This window comes from Hetaerina americana, unplaced genomic scaffold (genome assembly GCF_022747635.1).
Source record: "Hetaerina americana unplaced genomic scaffold, ioHetAmer1.1.p SCAF_1, whole genome shotgun sequence".
In the NCBI taxonomy this organism is placed as follows: Eukaryota; Metazoa; Arthropoda; class Insecta; order Odonata; family Calopterygidae; genus Hetaerina; species Hetaerina americana.
The window spans coordinates 56737106-56757767 of NW_027286069.1; the positions used below are offsets into that span (position 1 = coordinate 56737106).

Below are 20662 nucleotides of genomic sequence, written 5' to 3' on the forward strand. Positions count from 1 at the left end.
GTTTCAATTGCGGCATAGATATACCCGGCATACGATACCGTTAAAGTACTAAAGTGGGAAGATTAAGTTCATAATGTTACGGCCATCGCTTCAATAATCGCCGTTTTACACTATTAACCACCCGCGTCCGCTCATTCAAAGCCATAAAAGCCATTCGATTTTAGTAATTTTTCCGCGGGCGCTCTGTATGCTATGAGGTGGAATTGGAGGTGGAGTGGGGTGGAATTAAATGGGGAGGAAGACGCTCGGGGAAGGGAGGACATCGAATGACCAATGCAATGGAGAAGAGGCGCGATTACGTACACGCGTCCACGGGGACGAATTGCTCCATGGTCGGAGGGGACGATCCAAAATGCGTAAGGGAGGAGAGCGCGGGAAAGGGGGGGGGGGGCAGAAGGAGATAGAGTAGAAAGCTTTGCGCTTGAAATGCGAACTCGGATGAACGTAACCTCGCGCATAAATAAATTTACGGCGTCCCTTTTCTCTCCCGCTCCTCAGCAACCGCTAAAGACTGGAATTCCGCAATATTACAAAAAACTGCGCATTAAAACCCCGTGTGTGTGATTCTCTCTCTATTCCTATTCTCTAGCTCTCTAACCTGCTGCTTGGAAAATTAACGATCAAAAACCACGAGAGGGAATTCGAATGCTGGCCCGCGGGCGAAAAAAACAGCAAAAATGTGCATAAGAATTCATGGTGAGCGTATTTGAAATGCGCGAAATTATTTTCGAAGTGGAGAGTATTGCGACGATAAACCAACTTCTCCACCCTGAACATCTCTCTCTAGCACAGTTACGAGTGAAATACTGAAGTAGACTGCATTCCCATAAAAATGGTGCGAATAAGCATTCCAGGTCCGAAAAAAAGAGGGACCTGTAATTAGGATGATTTAGAATCACGTATATGCGCAAGTAATATTCCGAAAAATAATACCAAATAAGAGGATATGTGACACTACACGTCGCACTGCAAAATAAAGTGGCCTAGCATAAGAGCTCACAAAAATGTTTCTTACTCATTTACAAAACTGCCAGATCTTACCAACAGTGCAATAGGAAACATTACAACGACGAAGTTGATTGTACATAGAGGGCCAATCCAAATAATGTTTTCATTGATGAAATTATATAGGGATACAAAGGAAAAGGGACATTTTTTATCAAAAGCTAACTTTGAAGTCATTCAAGAGTGGACTTGTGAAACACAAAGAGTCCAATTTAGATTACAAAATTGACTGTAGTTATTAGAGGATTGGGGTAATGTTCTCTTTATTCATTAAAATGTTGCTAAAATTAGAACAGTTTGTAAGCATGTTTAACAACAAGAAGGATCTAAATAGTAAAATAGATCGAAACGTCAACGCAGCCAATTGGAGGAATGTTTAGCCATTAGATTTATTGGAGAGCCATTTCACTCAAACAGAAAGATAAAAAGGAAGGTTGTGTATACGGAAAAGAGGATTAAAAAGTTTCGAACTAGAGAAAACAAAATCTGCCAGGCGGCCAAAGGTCAATCAGAGATAATAGGAAGCGTAAGAATTACTGTCGATTAAACATAACCTATCACTTTACCCTTAACGAATGGCACTCTTAGGCCCGCGAGCTCAAGTTCTCCTCGGGGTCCTTCCCTTCAGATGCGAAGGCTGCCTAATGAAACGGAGAGGGTATAACAACCAATCAGAGCCTGCCTTTAGTGCCCGCGTAACGAGAGATTCTCTGGAGGGAATGATTTATCTGTGGTGGGGTTCAAAAGCATTCTGGCACAGAGGCCTTGGGGAAGAAACAAAGGGTTCTCATCCTCAGGTCAATTGTTGATGAAGGCCGTAACATTAGGTGCTCGGTCCGACGAATCGAAAAAATGAGAAAGAAATTTACAAGTTTGGTGCATTAACTAATACAACACGACAAAGAGGAGATTGGCATTAATCTCCTCTGATTAACGCTTCGCATAATTGCAAAGGGGAGGAATCCAGTTTTATTATTTCCATTCTATTTAATATTACCAAAAATTAATTCCATGCAGTTTCTCTTCATTGCTTAATAAAGCAGTCCCCCTTGTTGTTTCCTTGCAAAAACGCGAGTATTTGGCAGTTTCTAGAGGCCATATTTTTTCAGAAAAAAAGGTATCAGTCGAAATTCCAGTCAACGCTATGAAAAAAGGTTCTCTCTCAACTTCTTAGAATTAATAATGAATTATATCACAAATTTAACACAACATCTACGGATAACAATTTTTTCATAAAAAGACTTTTAATGTACTGCGTAATATATAGTTCTGCTTCGTTCACGAAATTTTGAAGCATCTCCTCTCTCAGGTATAACTAATTTTAAAAATTTCTACCTTGAAAAACAAAGAACTCTAGTCGATTTTATAAACAACTGTCCCTTTGGTTAATATTTGTTTTAAGGTTAATTCATTTAAGCTTCAAATATAAAAAAATATTACAGATTATACTTACTCTTCCGAAGCGTTTATTATAGGAAAAGGAATATTAGAAAAGGTGACCCTAAAGTAGAAACTTTAATAAAGAAAACATGGTAACAATATTCCACTAGATAGGTTTAATAGCACGACCGTGTTTCGATGTATTATATCATTCCGAAAAACTGCGGGAGACCCCTCACCAGTATCGTTTAACCGAGTCATCCGTTAAATGCATGCATGGGTATCACATCATCTTCAGGTCTAGATCAACTTTTCTTTATTATGCTTGACTTCCACCATATCACGTTAAGATGTAAATTTTCAACTTCTAACAGCATTTTTTTCAAGTTATATCAGTCTCAGAAGGTCTATAATTTACAACACTAAATAAAGGCAAAAATAACTATAACCATCCTTCAAACAAATAAATGTAAAAAAAATAAACTGTTTTTGCTAGGTCTCAGTCAAAATCATAAAAATAAAGAATACGAGTCACAAAAGTGGCGTTATGATGGCCGAAGCAATTAAAAGTTGGACACGGAATTAAATTGGAAATAAATCATCGTTAAACATGGGAATTCATTAAGTATTTCCCTTATCATAAAAGGAAAAATAACTTCTTTCTACATTCGTAAAGCGAAGCAATGAATAAAAATATGAAATAAATAGTCTCTTGAAATGAAAATACATTTCAGCAAAGAAATAGGTAATGAACAATGCAATAATTATTTTTTTCCATTTTGCTATGGACCATCATTATGAACCATGGTTCTTATTTCACTTAATCCCTGCATTCGTGCCCACAAGTGATAGAAAGAGAGAGAGAGGTCGCATTATGGAAGGCGTCCGCGAACATTCTGTCCCACGTCCTTTCGGTCAAAAAGAATAGCTGCGGTGATGCCGGGAGATTTTCGTAGAATTGTGCTCTCCGGTCTTTTATGAGGGATTGGGGGACAGGCAGTCTCTGCTCGGGGGTGCGGACGGTGGGAGGGAGGGACAAGACTGTAAGGGAGCAGGGGGGGCTGGGTTGGAGGCAGGGGGTGGTTTGGAGGGTGGGAGAAAGCTGGTGGGGGATGGGACGGAAGCGGAGTAATTTATTGCGTTCCCTGGGAAAATAAAAGCCATTCGCGTCGGCCAAAGGGTTGCCAACTTTTCCAACTTTCAGAAACAGGAGAAGAGCGAAAATGAGTCTGGGCGCGGCGTGGGACGCTGGGATGCGGAGGAAGAGTGGGTCTCCGGAGGCAAAAAACTGATAAATATGCGCGAGCAAAAAAATTTCAAGAGCACGGCGAATTCTTTATTCACGTGTCCTGCACCGGAAAGCATGTCCGTGTACTTTTTCATCAACTTTCCTGACTTCTGCGTGTAGCTATTTTTTTCTAAGAGCACTCACGCAAAAAACTACGTATTTTCACTCTGTGATGGGAGTGAAAACGACAACAACATCGATACACACTCGTAGACCATCCGTAAATAAACACGTACATTGATCGAAAGAGATCTGCAGAACACCGAGGCAGTGTTCCACTAATACAACTTTCCGTATCATTTCCCTTTCCTAAATCCTCCACCTCTCTCAAGGACTAAATCGATGGCAAAGTAATATTTCAGGCAACTGCGGGGATTAGCGTTTTCTAAATAAATTGCTCCAACTTTACACTCTATCCGACGGGAAAAGAGGAGATATATGTATATGCCTCGTCACCGTAAGAAACCTGGCCTACATTTCACTCCCGCAACACCACCTCACCCACCCCATTCCCCTCATCTCTCTATCCCACTTCTCCACACACCCCTGCGCCCGCTCTTTAACTACCCACCCACGACCCACTCACTCTTAACCCATTCCCATCCCCCGTCCACAATATCAACGAGTAATTACGGTCGACGGCGTTCGAAATTAAATCACCGCTTTCGAATGACGGAGGAGGACGTAAATCAAATTGCCGCATAACATTCCACACAATTTGCCAAAGCCTCCTGCTTTCATCACTAACGCCGCTCACTCACTCCTCACCCACGCGCACTTCCCAACCCCCTACCATCGCCCGCGGTAAGAAAAAAGAAAAGATTTTATTAAAACTCGCCAGCACGACCTTTATTTCCGATGACGCAGTAGAGGGTGCGGGTGGTATGGGGGTGTGGGGGATGAAAATTATTTTTCCTCGATCCTCATCGCCGCAATAATCGGATGGTCTCGCTCTCCATTGTTTAAACGCGCCTTCCATAACGTGGACGAACCATAAGAATTTGGCGGAAGAGGGTCACATCTTCCTCACATGACACGACTTTATAATGGCACGACGGGAGGGATGGTAGTAATATTACCCATCGCACCGTACTTGCATTGAGGAGGAATGAGACACGGACCCTTAAAAAGACGTCGGAGGAAGACGGTTAAGAACTTGCGGCCGCGAGGGAAAACGAGGGGGGATGAAGAGGGGAAATGGGGGGGGTAAAAGGACGGAGGATTTAGAGGTGCTTCGCTCTTGGCTGGCGGGGCCCTGAGTACCGGTGGGGGTTGGAAGGAAAGGACAAGGGGAGGGAAAGGGCATGCTCCGGATTGCCCCAGAATGCCGAGACAAGAGCATGCCATTATTCGGGTTATTGGCCAGAATGCTAACTCGCCGCGCTGTCGTTTCGCATCCTCCGTTCCCCTTCCTCGGCCCCGACACAAAAAACGGAGAGGGTCGGAGGGTATTTGGAGTTCAAGGGGTGGGAGGTGGGGGAAAGCCCGGAGGTGGGCGCACACACTCAATACCAGCACCGCCAACGGAGCAATTTCGGAGCCAACTTCTACTCCTCGACCTCCATATTCTAGCAGCATTTCCTACGTCTCCGTCACTCGTGAGAAACGGAATCCGAAACAGTTTCTTTCCAAAAGTCATTTCCCGATGGCCACAAATCGCGGAGGAAGAGGGGTGTCATGGGAGAACAAAAGATTGAGGAGAGGGATGGAGAGTGGAGGGCTGCATGTGGCGGTCGAGATGGGGAAAGGCGAGAACTCGTAAATGAGGAGAAAAGCGGGATTGGGGAGGCGGAGGGTATGGACGGGGAAATTAAACGGGGATGGGGCCAGCGCCCGTCCTGGACAGTAGATATAGCCCACCGTGATGGACTCTGGCAGTAAATTTTTAATTCCAAGAGGTGCGTTTCTTCCGAAACGTTAAGGAGTGCTTTGGAAAAATTGGAACTGAAATAACGGTAGGGATTTGGCTCTGCGGTGAAATAAAAAAAACAGAAAGAAACTGGGTCCAATTACAGAAAATGACTGTCAAAGGCGACCAAAATCATTCATTGTACTCCTCTACTCCAGCGTTTCGAAGGTGAATTATTTTAAATCCTGCCAAAATTAGGTGGGCGGTGAAGGTGGCTTAGCGACGAATTCAATCATCATTTGAAAGATGTTTTGATGGAGGTGAAATGACAAGGATGATTCCATTGGGCAATAGAATCTGCACCCATGATGTATTTTTTATTTCTAAAAGGAATGAAAATAATGAAAAACGTAAAATATAATAACAACTACAGACCCATAAAGTCGCTTTATCCGTATCCAAGTACCAATAATATGGAAGTTTAGTAGCATGACGAAAAAATTGTTTACACCTACCGCAATCATAAACCGATACGAATGCCACAAATTGCTCCGCTAGGATGTGCAGGCTTATTAAACCTTGATAACCAACCACCAGGACACGAAAATATTTCCGGAAAATTCTTTCAAAAGCTCACAAGGCCAAAAACTGAATAATAGACTAACTTCTTAAATAAAAAAATTAATACTTCCCAAACAACATCGTATATTTTTATATCCCTTAGAGACACCAAACGGCCCAAAAATTACTTATTCGGGCGGGCCGGCATTTATCCGGGGAGGAGTAAAAAATGAAATGATGAAAAAACCGCACGGCTAATGCAATTTGTTTTTTTTCTTTCTATCTATCCCCAGCCCTTTCCCTCTTCTACCAGGAGGCGGGAAAAAAAGAAAAGTGGCGAGGAAAACAGCTCGTAAACAAGACGTACCGCAAAGCAACGGAAGTGAAAGGAGGATAACGAAAACCCTAGGGAAAGGGGGGAAAGGGGAAGGAGAGGGGGAGAGAGAAATGGAACGTAAAACAGGCTGGGAGAAAGGGTGGAGAGAAGCGTAACAGAGAGCCTTGTCCTGGTAGATACTGAGAGAGGGAGGAAAAGGGAGAGAGAGGAAAGACAGGGTTGTGGAGGACTGGGAAAGAATGAAGAGAAAGAAAGAGAGAGGCCATAAAGAAAGGGAGCGGGAGAGTCCGTTGTTTACAATCCCAGTCGAAGTGTCCGTAGGGTTCGCCGCCCCTCGGCCGTAAAACCGGCATTCGTCCTAACGCCGTATAGGCGCCACCCTCGTTCTTGGATAAGGGTCTCAGTCCCTCCCTTCCTCCAACACTTCCCCATACTCCTCCCCCTTGCTCCTTCCCTACCGTCCAACCCACATCCCCACTCCCAGTCGAAACCCTCTCACCCCCACCCCTCTAGCCTTCCACTCCTCGATATGGGAAGCTTCGTGGGATCCAGAGTTACGCCTCAGGGCCTTGTGTGGGAGTGGGCGCCGATACTTTCAGGGAGAGATAGAGGGCGAGGGTGGTAAACGGGGGACTACTGACTACTGCAGGGGAGGGAGGGGAGACCATTGGGTGGGCGGTGAGGAAAGCGTCAGGAGGACGTGAGGTAGCCAAGGGAAGGGAGTTCACGTTAGTTTGTGCGTGTGTGTGTGTGGAGTGAGAAGGGCACTGTAGGAGGAAAGTGTACGGGTGAACGATGACGAGGTCATTAAATCTCCATTTCACCTGCACTCCTCTAAACACCACCTAACATGGCTTTTCCCATTCCCTTACAGCGTCTGCGCATCTCTCTCTCCCTTATCTTCGTTCCTGATCACCCCTCCTCACACCCTCGAACACCCTGACCCCGTATTTTTCCACCGCCCATTTAAAAGATCTGGTCTATGACCATCAAACCCTTTCAGCCTCGAATTTTAATCATGCGTGGTACAATCGATTCCTATCCTTCGGCTATCATGCGGCACGAATGTCACATTCACGCGAGATCCATAGTTTTCCAACTCCACGAAAAAAAATATTACCTCAAAAATCGCAGTAAATTATTGCCTGGGCAAGCTCTTCCTAGGTACAGTGATGATATGATAACACGGTGCAAATGGAACGGGCACTAAAGAGATAAATGTCTTCTATTTGGGACCGAACCGTAGGCAAGAGGACTAGGATGATTTACCGAATAACTCCCGTTTTGAATGTCCATGCAAACATTTAAGATTGGTCTATCCAGTTTCTCGCACAGAAACAGCCAGCAAGTAGCATTTTTAGAAACGCAAAAATGTTTACAGCCAATGAGCTTATTGGAATGAAGGAAAAAGCGCAAACTAAAATCATAACATAACGGATTTCGGAAGCTAGTGGAAAGGATATAGCGGCAGTAGAATATGCATCGAACCCTTCCATCCTTTAAATGCCGTGGTACACGTAGAATTTGTCGTTTCCGGCAATGATTAACCTTTCATCGTTCTGAATATTGAATTCCTCTATTATTTTATAAACTTACAATATACATACTGAAGAGGCAGGCTGGATGTGGCACATCATACCATCATACTATGAACCAAAACCGTTGCTAACAGCTTACCATGCATGAATAGACCTATAACCTTAAAATATACATAAAAGTTTTTGGCTTTCCTTAATTAAATCATGGCGTATAATTTTACCACGTCGTAGATTATGAGAATATATTAACTCTTTCAACAATGGCACAATAACTCCGGGAATAAATCTTCAGAAGTTTAAATTATAATTAACAATAAGAAATTAATTCTCACGGAATATTAAGTTCGATTTGCTGATTTCATAACTAAAATAAAAGTAGTACATATAAAACAGCGAAATAATTTTTGAAAATCCCATTATATTCAGTATTTGACCAATAGTGTTATTATCACAGTCTACAAGATAGAGTATATTACTCAACCGGTATCAACGATGCTGATGAAAGTTGGAAACAAGCGATAATTTACTAAATTTAAAGCATATGAGAAAATATACAGCAAGTAAACAAGAACTAATTAAAATTTCAAAAACTTAAGTTGAAGACGAAGTGATATTTGTATTTAATGTTCCAATAGCAGTATCGTCAGGAAGAGTTTAGTAGAAATTAAGTCATAAATTTATCCTATAATTTATTACTATATGATGAGATCCACATTAAAACTCCATGTTGTCGCCCAAGTAGTGCCAACGATAGACAAATTTCAAAAATATATTTGACTGAATCGGAAATAACTAAAAAAAATCCTTATTTTAATTCCTAGATATTTAAGCTACCTGTACCGTGCTTTTTACAAGTTCCGGACTCCTTTTTTAAGCGGGAAATATAAATCAGTTCTCGAATGCCGCAGTTTGCTGAAAGGATATTGATGCAGGTAATCCGAAGAAAGAGATGCAGTGTTGACGGAAGCAGAAGTTTCTGCGAGTTGACCGCGAAATATTCCTAGTGTGGACGCCCAATGATATACTGCAAAGGATTGTTGATCTTAGCGCTGTATGTACGTAGGAGACCATCGTTAGTTTGAGCAGTCTTGGTCATTTCAACAATTCCTCTCTTTAATGCAACAATTTCAGAGCGTAAAAATCATTCGCCTTGACTGGGACTCGAACCCAGATCCCTCAATATCCGGTCGAGTGCTTTAGCCACTTAAGCTACCGAGGCGTCCTCTTAAACTCTGAAATTTTGGGGCTTTTAAAGGAACTAGATGTTATGACGAAATACCGTACATACAATGTCACATGCATTCGTAGTCGTGCGCGAGGCGCCACTGTCCACGAGGTTAAAAGCCAACTTTAAACACGTATGGTGTTTTCCCTTTGACAAATTCCAAAGAAACTGCGGGAGATGCCGCAACAGTAACTTTTAACGGAGTCATCCGCTAATGTGCATTTTAATGCAACAATTTGCATTTTGATTTTTACGCTCTGAAATTGTTGCATTAAAATGCACATTAGCGGATGACTCCGTTAAAAGTTACTGTTGCGGCATCTCCCGCAGTTTCTTTGAAATTCCTCTCTTGCCTGCCTCCCTCTGGCTAGAATAGATATGGCCTTCCATCGTGGAATTCAGGAATCCACTAAGTATTAGACAACTTGCTACTGAAAGGTATAATAAATTGCAATGATATCCTAAAGAAAAGGGAAACAGATATTGGAGAAATATAATTCATTTGAGACAGTAACATCGGTATTACATTGCTTCATTCACAAAATTATGCAACTCTGATTTTCAGAAGAATATCGATAGTATAAATGGCGTTAGACCTACAGTTTCAAATATTCAGCTTAAACTTAATTCCTACTGTAAAAAATATCTTTCGAAGACATATTGAGAAAATTAATGCACAAACCAAACAAATACAGACAACAGAATAATGCCTCAGGTATTATGAAATTCCAAGCACTGACAGAATTTAAATTAGCGCAATACGATCCGATTCGGAAGGAGCACAATATCCTGGGTGGAGAATTTCCAATCTCCCCAAACACCATTCCCGAAAGCTCGAACACGATAAGCTCTAAAAATAAACACGAGCCGAAAGGATTCCATGAAGCCCTTCCCCTTGCCCCCCCCCTCTTCGCCTGCCCTATCTCTCAATCCCTCACACCCACTGGGTTCGATGGAAAAACAAAGCACGCCCTCAACAAAGGCGTTTCACAACGTGGCGACTGCGACTTCTGCTTCTAACTGAACGCGATCCCCTCCGATCACGAGACCCGCCGGCTAATGAAAAATCGGGCATTCTTCACGCCGAGCGCCAAAACGTAATTGAATGCAGACGTTAGTCTAATTCAATAGAACGGACTTATCTCGGATGTCTTTTCCGAAAAAAATCCAATTTACCGCCTGCGAAAAGGAGATCCATGAAGATCTCTTCCCCCTTTCTCCTCCTCCTTCCAACTCCGGCCGCCGCTTCCTCACCCAGCCCCTCGCTCTCTTTCTCTCCTCTCGGCATCCTATTCATTAGCATGCAGTTAAGGATCCCTCACCACCTCCTCTCGTCACTCCTCCTTCCCTCTCTACCACACGACCGCCTTCTCCTCTTCTGCCTGACGCTTCAGAGTTGAAAATAGGACAGGAGGCGGGTGGATGAAGAGAGCAGGGGATGGGGAGTAGGGGGGGGAGGGGGGGAAATTTCGGGGGTGGCTCTGAAAAACAACCGGGAACGGAGACGAGGGAATTGGACGAAGGCGGAGAGGTGGGGGAAACATCGGTGACGATAGGTTTGATTTATGGGTCATTTTACACGCGTTAATCTAATAGAACTGATTGGACACTTCGACATCCGCACATCATCTCCGGTTTCCTTCAAACCATTCAATACGCAATCGATTAACGAATGCACCACAGGAAGGAAATAATTTCGTGGTCTACATAGTTTTAAAGCTCATTATAAGGAAATAAAATATCATTAACATCACAATTGCGATTTTTTCAAAGCTAGTGTTTCTATTTAAGCGACTTAGCATTAAACATAATGCCTCGCTTCGTAGTCAGATTAATCAATAAATGGAAAAATCAAGGAAAACAACTCAGCGTGGGCATGCCAAAAATATTGAGACTTGACTCAATTCCTTTAGAAGGTTACGACGCATAATTATGAAGAACTGCGTAAATCATTTCCTGGAGCAGAGATCCCTACTTAGTCCGCTCTTTAGACGAGTAAACTTACCGGGCACCGACGAGCAGAGACTTCTGGTCTTTCTCTAGAAGCTTGAAATGGTCTTTATGAGACTGGTTGCCGAGAAACCTCTGGACACGCTCTTCGCCTGAGAGGGGAAAAAATAAGTTCAATTAATGATACATTTATTGGATATTTATGAATGACATCAATACACATTTTTATAACAAATAATAAAGTCGTTATAAACATTAAGTGGGAATATGTCGAGGGATATTACCATAAATACATTGAAAATTAAGTTATATATGGGAGAAGCAAAAATTAGAAAAATTTCATAACCTTCTCAGACCAAGGATTATAACAGTAGATATATTATTACATAGATTAAGATACCAGTAGACATCGATGGGTAGGAAAAGGGGGAGGGGTATTCACTAACTTCTCATGGAGAATGGTTTAACTAAAAATGGGAGAATTCAAAGAATTTTGACCATATTGGAGAATATTATTCAAAATCGTGCACGAAATGGAAAGAAACATTCAAACAAGAAACGGGAAAGTTTTGCAGATACTCGCAGCACTGTCTTCCTTTAAACATTTTATAGTCTAATTTAAAATTATTTTCATTGCCCTTTTTCAGCAGTTTTACAAGTACGGAACTCAAAAACACGAAAGTTACTTGCTCCACTAACAGACCGATTTTAAGTGAAATACGTGATCACAAATCGTTGATAGTAACGTAGGCTGTCAAATTTCGTTGATAACATCCTCTTTTAAAACTACAGCACCGATATATTTTACCCGAAACTATACTCTTGCGGAGCTTAAAAAGAGAAAAGTTTCTGCCTCCTATGCAATTATATCTATTTTTATATAATTGCCCCCTACATAATTGAAGGACTTCCGTCATCAAACATGGACGGATTCTTTCCAGATGTTTTGAGAAACATCAACTAAATCTATACAAAACCCCGTATACGGGAACTTATCACGGAAAGGCCATTTATTTTAAAATAATTTAGTTAAATAAATATTTTAAGAAAAGTTAGTTTCCTCAATAAAATCATTTATTTCCTTAACATACAATGTACATACTAACATATTGTTGAATAATTCCCCCTATCATTAATTAAAACATTTCACGGGTCTTATTTTGCAACATTCAATTCCATTTATAGATAAATTTAATTTATTCAGCCCTGTCAAGCTATATATTTCATTGTGTACGTCCTCCGATTCGGCATCGACGCAGTCACGGAGTCCTGATGAATTTAACTTTGGTGAGTGGTCAATTACCCGCTGACATTGGTCTGATACGATACCTCGTACATCAAGGTTGTGTACATAATTTCGATTTTTTAATGAATTACATATGCATGAAATATAACTAATTGGAATTTTGGGTCCTCTATATAACTTGATATATTTCTATTCAACCACGGAGATATATAAAGATCAAGGAGTAGTACTCCCAAAGCGATGAAAAAAATAAAATACAAATATTAAATAACATTCAAAGGTGTTCAATCTTAGATTAAATCAAAATGTTCCCACAGAGAATAAAAATCTGTATCTATATCCGAGAAGGAAAACATGAAAATTATAAGTAAATTCTCACATATCGATTAGGTTTATTTCCGCTAAGCTCCTTACATAATCACGAAATAAAGTTTTTCCTGCTTGGAATGGCACCAGAATTTCAATTTCCGGGTTAACGAATCACCTCTCCTCAACAAAACGTCAAGCCAAACTTCCACGCATCATGAAATTCATCAAAACCTTCCCTTTCCATTCAATGCAAACAGGAAACACACTTTGAGAGAACTTAAAAAGGTGTGGTGAACATTCGAGAAAAAACCCGAAGATAGTGAAAGGGAAAAGAGTGGAGACTTGTTACCCTTTCTCATGTCCATGCCTCATATTTAGGCTATTCTTTCATCCTCGCTGAAATAGTTTATTTACTTTCCAGCGCTCAATATTATCCTAATTGTTATCTTTTTTCTCTCTTATTCCAACTAAAACTCATTAAGCGGCACATGTAGTGCGTCCCTTGTTTTATTTCAACGCAACATCTCAAAGAGTAAATTATACCCAGCGGTGCAACTTCCGAAAGAGAGGGGAAGGAATCCTACGTGGTTTCACCAAGGGGGATAACAACTAGCAGTACACTCGAGATGGGTATGCCACAATCCACCGCTTACACTTTTTAGAAGTAATACAAGTAGGTTGGTAATTAATCAACGATTAGAAATATTTTAGCAAAAAGGATATGTGAAAGTTTACGAATTGAATATTGCGACGTTCGTGCAACAGAATATGATGAAAAACTGCACCATTTATCCCCTTTTGTGATAAAATAATTAAAACAGTGAAGTAATATTCAAATTAATTTATTCATTCGATTATATTTTTGCGCCATTTCTTGTGCAAAAAATGTTTGTTTTATAACCTAGCCATTCGGAAAAAGACGGTACCACTGAATGGCAGTTATAAAAATAATTTCCAGTGCCGCGAGCCAATTATAATGCAGATACATTTTCAAATAAGAAATAGACATTCGCAGCAGTGACAGGCAAGGAAGAAAAGAACCTATATTCTAGCATTTGCCCCAATCAAGATCCGTAAATATCCCCGGTGTGTCGTTTTATGTCTCCTTCCTGCACACACCCACGCTCGCTCTTCGACATTAACGGGGGGAGAGTAGGGTGCTCCGTGGTGCGAGTGAGAGTAACTGTGCTGGGGGAGGTGGCGGAGTTACGTTCAGTGAGAAAGAGGGGGAGAGGGCGCGAAGAGGCCTGGTCTCGGGTTGAGGTCTAACGAGGCGCCTGATTGAGGCAATGCTTCCGGCAAACCTCCTTCAATCCTCCTCCACCCTATCCCCCCCCACTATACCTCCTACCCCCTTCCGGAAGGCTCCCCTCACTCCGTCTTAAAAACCGCCTGAACTCCCGGCCACACACCATTTTCGCCTCCGGTGGCTCATAAAAGATGCCGATGGGGTAAAAATAAGGACGGCACAGTGAGACGGAGAGCTAGAGAGAGATGCGCGGGGGTGAAGGGTGCAGGGGTGGAGATGGGAAGAAGAACTCGAGCAACCAGCCGCGTCCGAACCTACCGAAGCGAAGGATGAGTCGCAGGAACACACACACACACAGCACTGAAGCCCAGCCGCACCGTATCCAGCGGCTTAAAAATCCGTCCCCTCTCCCCTCCTACCTAAACCTTACACTACTCCTTTCCTCGTTTTCGAGGCTTTAATTCTCTACGAAGACATCAAGAGTCTTTGGCCTCCTCGCTTCCCTCTCCCCCCTCCCTTCGTTCCCCTGCGGAACCCTTTCACAACCCAGGCAGAAGCTGTTAGCAGGAAGCAAGAGTAGTTGTCGCGGGAGTCGCGAGCAAGAGCTCATCGCCGTAAGTGAAGAGCGTCAGCCAGTACCACAGCGCTATGCCGGGCACCTTGGAGTTTTCTCTCACAACGCTCTGCCTCTCTCCTCATGTTCCATGCTTGGAATGTATTTTAAGGAGGCGGTCCATTTCCTCCCACCTCTTTCTATATCGTTACCTTCTTCGTGGACTGTTGACTTATCCGGATATCACAATTATTTAAGAGTGGTAAATAAAAAAAAACGTTACGCAAGGGCGTCGGATGCTTCGTCACATTTTCCGTTTGGCTGCTGCGTTTCACCTTAATTACTGCGGAAAGACTTTAAAGAAGGCGCCCGCGCTGTAAAATGGTGGAAAACGGTCACATAGATTGCAGAGTTCTCTGAAAATCCAGAGACATTTGCTTTTAGCGAAAATTAAAGTAAGATTTTATTGCTTTAAAAATAGACGATGGGTAACATTTTTCGGCGGCGAGTTAACGTTCTTGAATACAAATCCAGATATATTTGGTTCGATTACCGTCAAGGTGAGTTATTTTCTACCTAGGGCTTGGATATCTGCGAAATTCTCATTTTATGCATAAAAATCCATAATAAAGACAGAATTCCGTTTTTGGACTAGCAGTTAAAAAAATAATCGTTTTATTCCTTACTGCCGACTTAAAATGCGCTCGGATATCAGCTTGAGTGTAGCCTATGTACTTTATTGTACTTAGATCTATGGTAAAAATAGTTGTTCTTAATTAGATGGAAAACAAACTGCAATGCACCAATACCTGAAAGCAATATCTATTTTTCAAAACAACTATTAATACAGATAAGAGTATTAAAGGTCAAAAAAATAAAAATTCTAACCTTTAATCACAACATAAAATAAAACTTCACTTCAATTGGACAATTTTTGAGTAAAAGGCAAGTTTAAAATTACATAAATCATCTAAAATATAATTTCTCTTTACATGAATATACTATAGTCCTTTTCAAACTATTAGGGGAAAGTAAAATACTTATTAGATATACGTTTTCAAAGATTAAAAAAATCCTCTTTAAGAGGAAGAAATTCAACTCCATACCGGGTTCCAACCAACCGTTCCTATATATACTGTTTGCTTCCAACGAGCCATATATTAATCTGACTTCGGAGAATCCATTCCTGGACTCTGGGAATCCCTCCCCGATCTAACTCGACAAGAGATTCCACGAAGTACGCATACCAAATTTCACTACTCGAGGGGTTTGACTCTTCCTCGATTCCAGTAACCCAGAATTTTTCGACTTTCTGGTTTTAACACTTCTCGCCACATTAATTGAAGCAGTGCCCTAAGCATTTTTCGCGATGGGCGCAATTTCGTTCAGAATGAATATGAATTGCCTTTAAGAAATTTTGCCTAGAAAGATTTGGGTTAAATTGTCAAAAATTCTTTCGCTGATTAGTCTAAAATTCACGTTCTATTAAATGGAAACTATTGCTGGATTTTTTCATACCAAAACTGTCAGTTTTCTCTACTCTTTCTCTCTTTCCAAAAGATAAAAAATATTACTAGGAAACCTAAGAAAAGACCCAAAAAAAGCTACCTTCTAACGACGAGTCGTAATCGAGAAGACCTTACTTAAGTCGGAGGTAGGACTGTCACTTTAGCGGCGAATAGAAGAAGAAACTTAACATCCTAGGAGTTTCGCACAACAGTAGTAGTTGCTCCCATCGATTTTCCACGTTTCCACAAATGGGAAAATGGTAAAAATCTTAAGGAAAAATTTGGCGAAGAAAGTGATACCGGGTAAGAAGAAAAGGGCAGCGAGAAGGAAACGAGAAAGAGAGGGAAGCGCGAAGTTGATCGCGTTCAGTTCCCCTTTAATGACGCAGTCGGAAAAGAGAATCGATTCGGAGAGTGGGAGATGGAGTGAGGGAGGGGACGGGCGAAAGGGAAGAAAAGAGAAGAGGAGCGAGATATCGAAGCCCTGAATTCTTCCGAGGATTCGATTATTTCATCTGCCGAAAAAACAACAGCTCTTTAATTCCATCGTACACACCTCTCCCATTCTGGATTGCTTTGACGGTGCATTTATATTTTTATCATCTGTTACTAGGGGGCTCTATGTTCTACTAAAAGAAAAAAAGTCGAATATAGCATGGATTTTTCAACTGGTCATCCAATCCACCTTACAAGACTCTATGAGCATTCCTTATTACAATGGTTTACCGAGAGACTACGGATGCATAGATCGAATTTTGAAGCAAATGGGAACAAGGGATGAGATGAAAATATGCTAAATTCCTTGTTCGAGTATCTAATCGTAGTATGGAAACAAAAGTCACATTTCTTTGAAACCTTGACGGCGTTAGGATAGAGGAGAGATACGTTTGCGGATGGCTTTTAATAGTCTTCCGGAATCTAATGAAAGGGCACCATATTTCAAGAGTTTCTTCTTTCTGAGCATGCAATAACTGAGCCATCAAAATTTGATACATCTTGTTACAACAAAACGTTATGATGAACGAGGCTCACAAATAGAAACAATGACGATTTGATAAAAATAAAACTGAAGCAACGCTCCCGCAGTTAAATTATGTGCGCTTATTTATTCAGCACTCCATCCATGCACTGACTCTAAAATAAAATCCGCATCCTTTTTATTTCTATATGTGAACCATTAGGAAGCGAGAAATGTTAACCCGTTAAGAAATGCAAGTTATTATAAATATATTAATTTTCGACGTCTTTTTGTGTGGAAGTATTCCTCCTGATTACTTATTAGCTCGTCCATTACATTCATTGGAAGGAAATAAATAGCACTATTGATTGATAAAAAAATAATCAGAGAAGCTAACCCTCAATAAAAAATTACTGAAAAGATTCATCAGTAAAAATATCAATGCGTTTCCATGCAACGCTTGAATTCGTTGAAGTAGTAATGTACAAGTACATTGAGATGCCCAAACAAGTTTTCTTTCACAATAAAATTAGACATTCAAACAAAAGAGGGAGATAGAGCCAAAATCGTCCTTTAAATATCATCGTTGACAAGAAAATATTCTCAATGAATCGGCTGGAATATATATTTTAAAAAAGAGCATCAATCCAAGGATGAATGATTATTGTAATGAAAGATATAGGGGCGATATGACCAATGCCAGGACTATAAAAATACATACGACGTAATAGACCTACTACAGATGTAAGTCAATAGATACAGAAAGTTAGATGCGAAACGACGTATCAGCCAGACTAAGATATCATTTTCATTTAAGACTCGACTTAATTACAAGTGGCATGTTGTAACAATACATACACGTAAATTACAAAACTCATTCCCTTACAAACACTACCATCATAGAGTTCAATATTTCTCCCTTAAAGAGTGAATTGCGCTGTCTTAAAGATGCAAGGAGTGAATAACGTGACTTGAATGGATTATGAGGACTTTTCTGAAGTAGGGGGAAGCTTTTAATTCACTTACGGCCTTAACAAAAGACATTCTTAGAGACAGAGGTGTGATTCGTAAGATTCACGGTGTTGTGCTGAGCAAAAACGAAGAGTTAAGGGCATTTGAAGAATACAAAACGCTGGCTTAACCCGGCGAAGAGAAAAAGCGAACTCGTTACGACAGAATCATAGCAACACTCAAGAAAAATGTGACATTGGAAACATTTTTCATTATAAGGTACATGGCGGCTTTTTTTTAACACCAAAGATTTTCAAGAAAACTTTCTAACTCTCCCGTATTTATTTCCCGTAATGGATGTGGCAACGTAAGACCCTCTAAGGCAACGTAATTGAAGACACTTATTGGAATTACAAAGCAAATCTATGCATAAATATCTTTGAGACTACTCATCCATGAAAGCCAGAGCTGCAATCAAATACAGGTAAACTTGTATCTCTAAAAGAATGAAAGAAACATTGAAAATTCACATCAGGACGGTTTAAAATTATCTTGAAAAAAACTTCCTTTTAAAATTGTTACGTAGAGATACAGAGACACTAAAAATCTTGTGTGAGTAATAGTAAATACTAGGCCACACGATGATGTGAATTAAAACTTTTTGGATAAACAACTTCAATGCACCACCTGGAGGTATTTTCAGCACGAAGGCGTGTAATTATCATGAAAAATATAGAAAGGGATTCTTTGGGTAGAATTATTACGACACAGAACGACTTTAATTTACCGCTTAGAAAAATAAACCTCTACACTCAAGGGACTTATTTCCAATTCAGGAAGACACATCGCCAAGTGTGAGCAACTTGGTCCGTCGAAAGCCTTAAGTTAAGCTTCAGAATTGCAATTGACGTTCATGTTGTAATCAATGAAGCCAATAAACCAGAAATCATTGGGCAAACTCTGGAATTTACAGGCATTCTAGTCTCAATAAAACCCATTGTACAATAGGCCGTGTGAGAAGGGACGGAACAGGGTCGGTGGCGAGGCAGGTGGGAGTAGGGAAGGCCGAAGAGAGACTCTCACTAAACACCTCACGTACGAGAAGCGAGACAAGCCATTTCGACTGGTGCGTTGAAAAATTCGTTAAGCCTCGTTTCCGATGTCGCATTTGAAGAGTAGGATGACATTATGCATAAGGGCGGAGAGTACACGACAGAGATGCTAAGCGAGGACCAAAGCATTTAGAGAGAGGGTGGTATGGATGGAAATGAGGAATTAGCAGATCCTTCGTATAGCTTGAAAGGGAGATTGTGGCATGACCGGAAGTGAATGAGTGTTGATGTACATTCACTTTGTTGGTAGAACATTAGACAAGGATCCTAGGATGTTGAATGAGAAAATAAAAGTTAACATATTCAGTCGTATGGAGGAGACTACAGCATAGCCATGCTGACGGTGGTTCAATTGCAGGGCCTAAAGTAATCGGGTGGAACGGACAAATCATTTACATAACTGTGGTTTTTTGTCCGAGTTTCCCGTTGGTCCACTATAGACAAATTATAAATTAATGATTTGATAAAGTGTGTGCACTTTGAGGCTGATCGACTCAACAATCTCCCATTGAATGCTTTGCTTGGGATGGGCCGCATTAACGATCCAAATGTATGAAACAGGCTACGCTTATTGATGAGCAATATTTTCTTTTTACATTAAAACGACAACCACGGTAAGAGATCAATTTTCATTCCTTTAAAAAGAGTCCTCCCGATGAATAGGAATCAATGCATGTCACCATGACGAGAATGATTCATATTTTTAACGGCATTTTCAACTCTGACTCCCAGACATGACGATCCTTTCTCGTGCCCTGTCATATCTCCTGTCCGCCACCGAGGAAGCGAGACAAGCAGACGATACCCATCCATTCTTTTCCTCTTTTCTTTTGCTCAATTGGAGCTCTTGGAGGAGCCATTTCCTTTCTATATCTTAATACGTTACTTCCACAATCACTTATGGGACACTCCCCCCCGAGTGTGCCTTCTACGCCTCCGGAGTTGCTGGAATCTATCATGAGAGAGCATTTGCTGATCGAATTCAAAGACTGATTTAACTCCGGCTTTCCACCTGTTTCCGAGACACCAATCGAACTTCGTGAGGTTGAGAAGTGAGGTACAGAACAATCGCGCCCACTATTCCTTGTTAGGAAGACACGAACATAAAACGAATTGAACAATTCGATATTTGTTGACTTAACATTCGCAAAACTTTGAATGGTCACATTAATTCTTTCATTATTAACTCCAAGTTAATTTATAAAGAGATTAAATTAAAGAAAATCCCACACACAAAAAATCTTAAAGTTTGCTCGTCTATCTCATAATAAGCGACTCTTACGTAAATTATCTACATAATTGCCACCTCTTTTTCCTTACAGACATTTATTTCTAAAAGTATTCGTTTTTTAAGGTCTTCAAGTTTTGGCAATATCTGACCTGGCCTTTCGCCCCATTTAACAACGGGAAAAGGACAGGATTTTGCCAAAAAATACTTATAAAGGTATTTACATAACAGCCATTGAATACAAGTAAAGTCTCGTAGTAAGGATCGCAAAATATCATGCCATTCTGATTAATAGGCATTTAAGAGAATATAGAGATCTATTTTGGATTTATATTCAATAATTAAATTTTTACCGAGTCTCCGAGTATACGAGCGTATCTACTGATGGCTGAGCTAAAAATGTATCTTCGATCAC

The 20662-nt window shown here is 40.8% G+C and overlaps 1 protein-coding gene across 10 annotated transcripts in view; it reads right to left on the reverse strand.

The window, feature by feature from the left end:
- LOC139691948 (semaphorin-1A-like) overlaps positions 1 to 20662 on the reverse strand; it is a 693697-nt gene that overhangs the window by 266788 nt on the left and 406247 nt on the right. For all 10 annotated transcript variants that reach the window (XM_071589921.1, XM_071589938.1, XM_071589989.1 and 7 more), the window contains one exon: positions 11189 to 11285. In XM_071589921.1, the coding sequence (XP_071446022.1) occupies positions 11189 to 11285 (97 nt within the window). The remainder of the gene's footprint in view (positions 1 to 11188; positions 11286 to 20662) is intronic.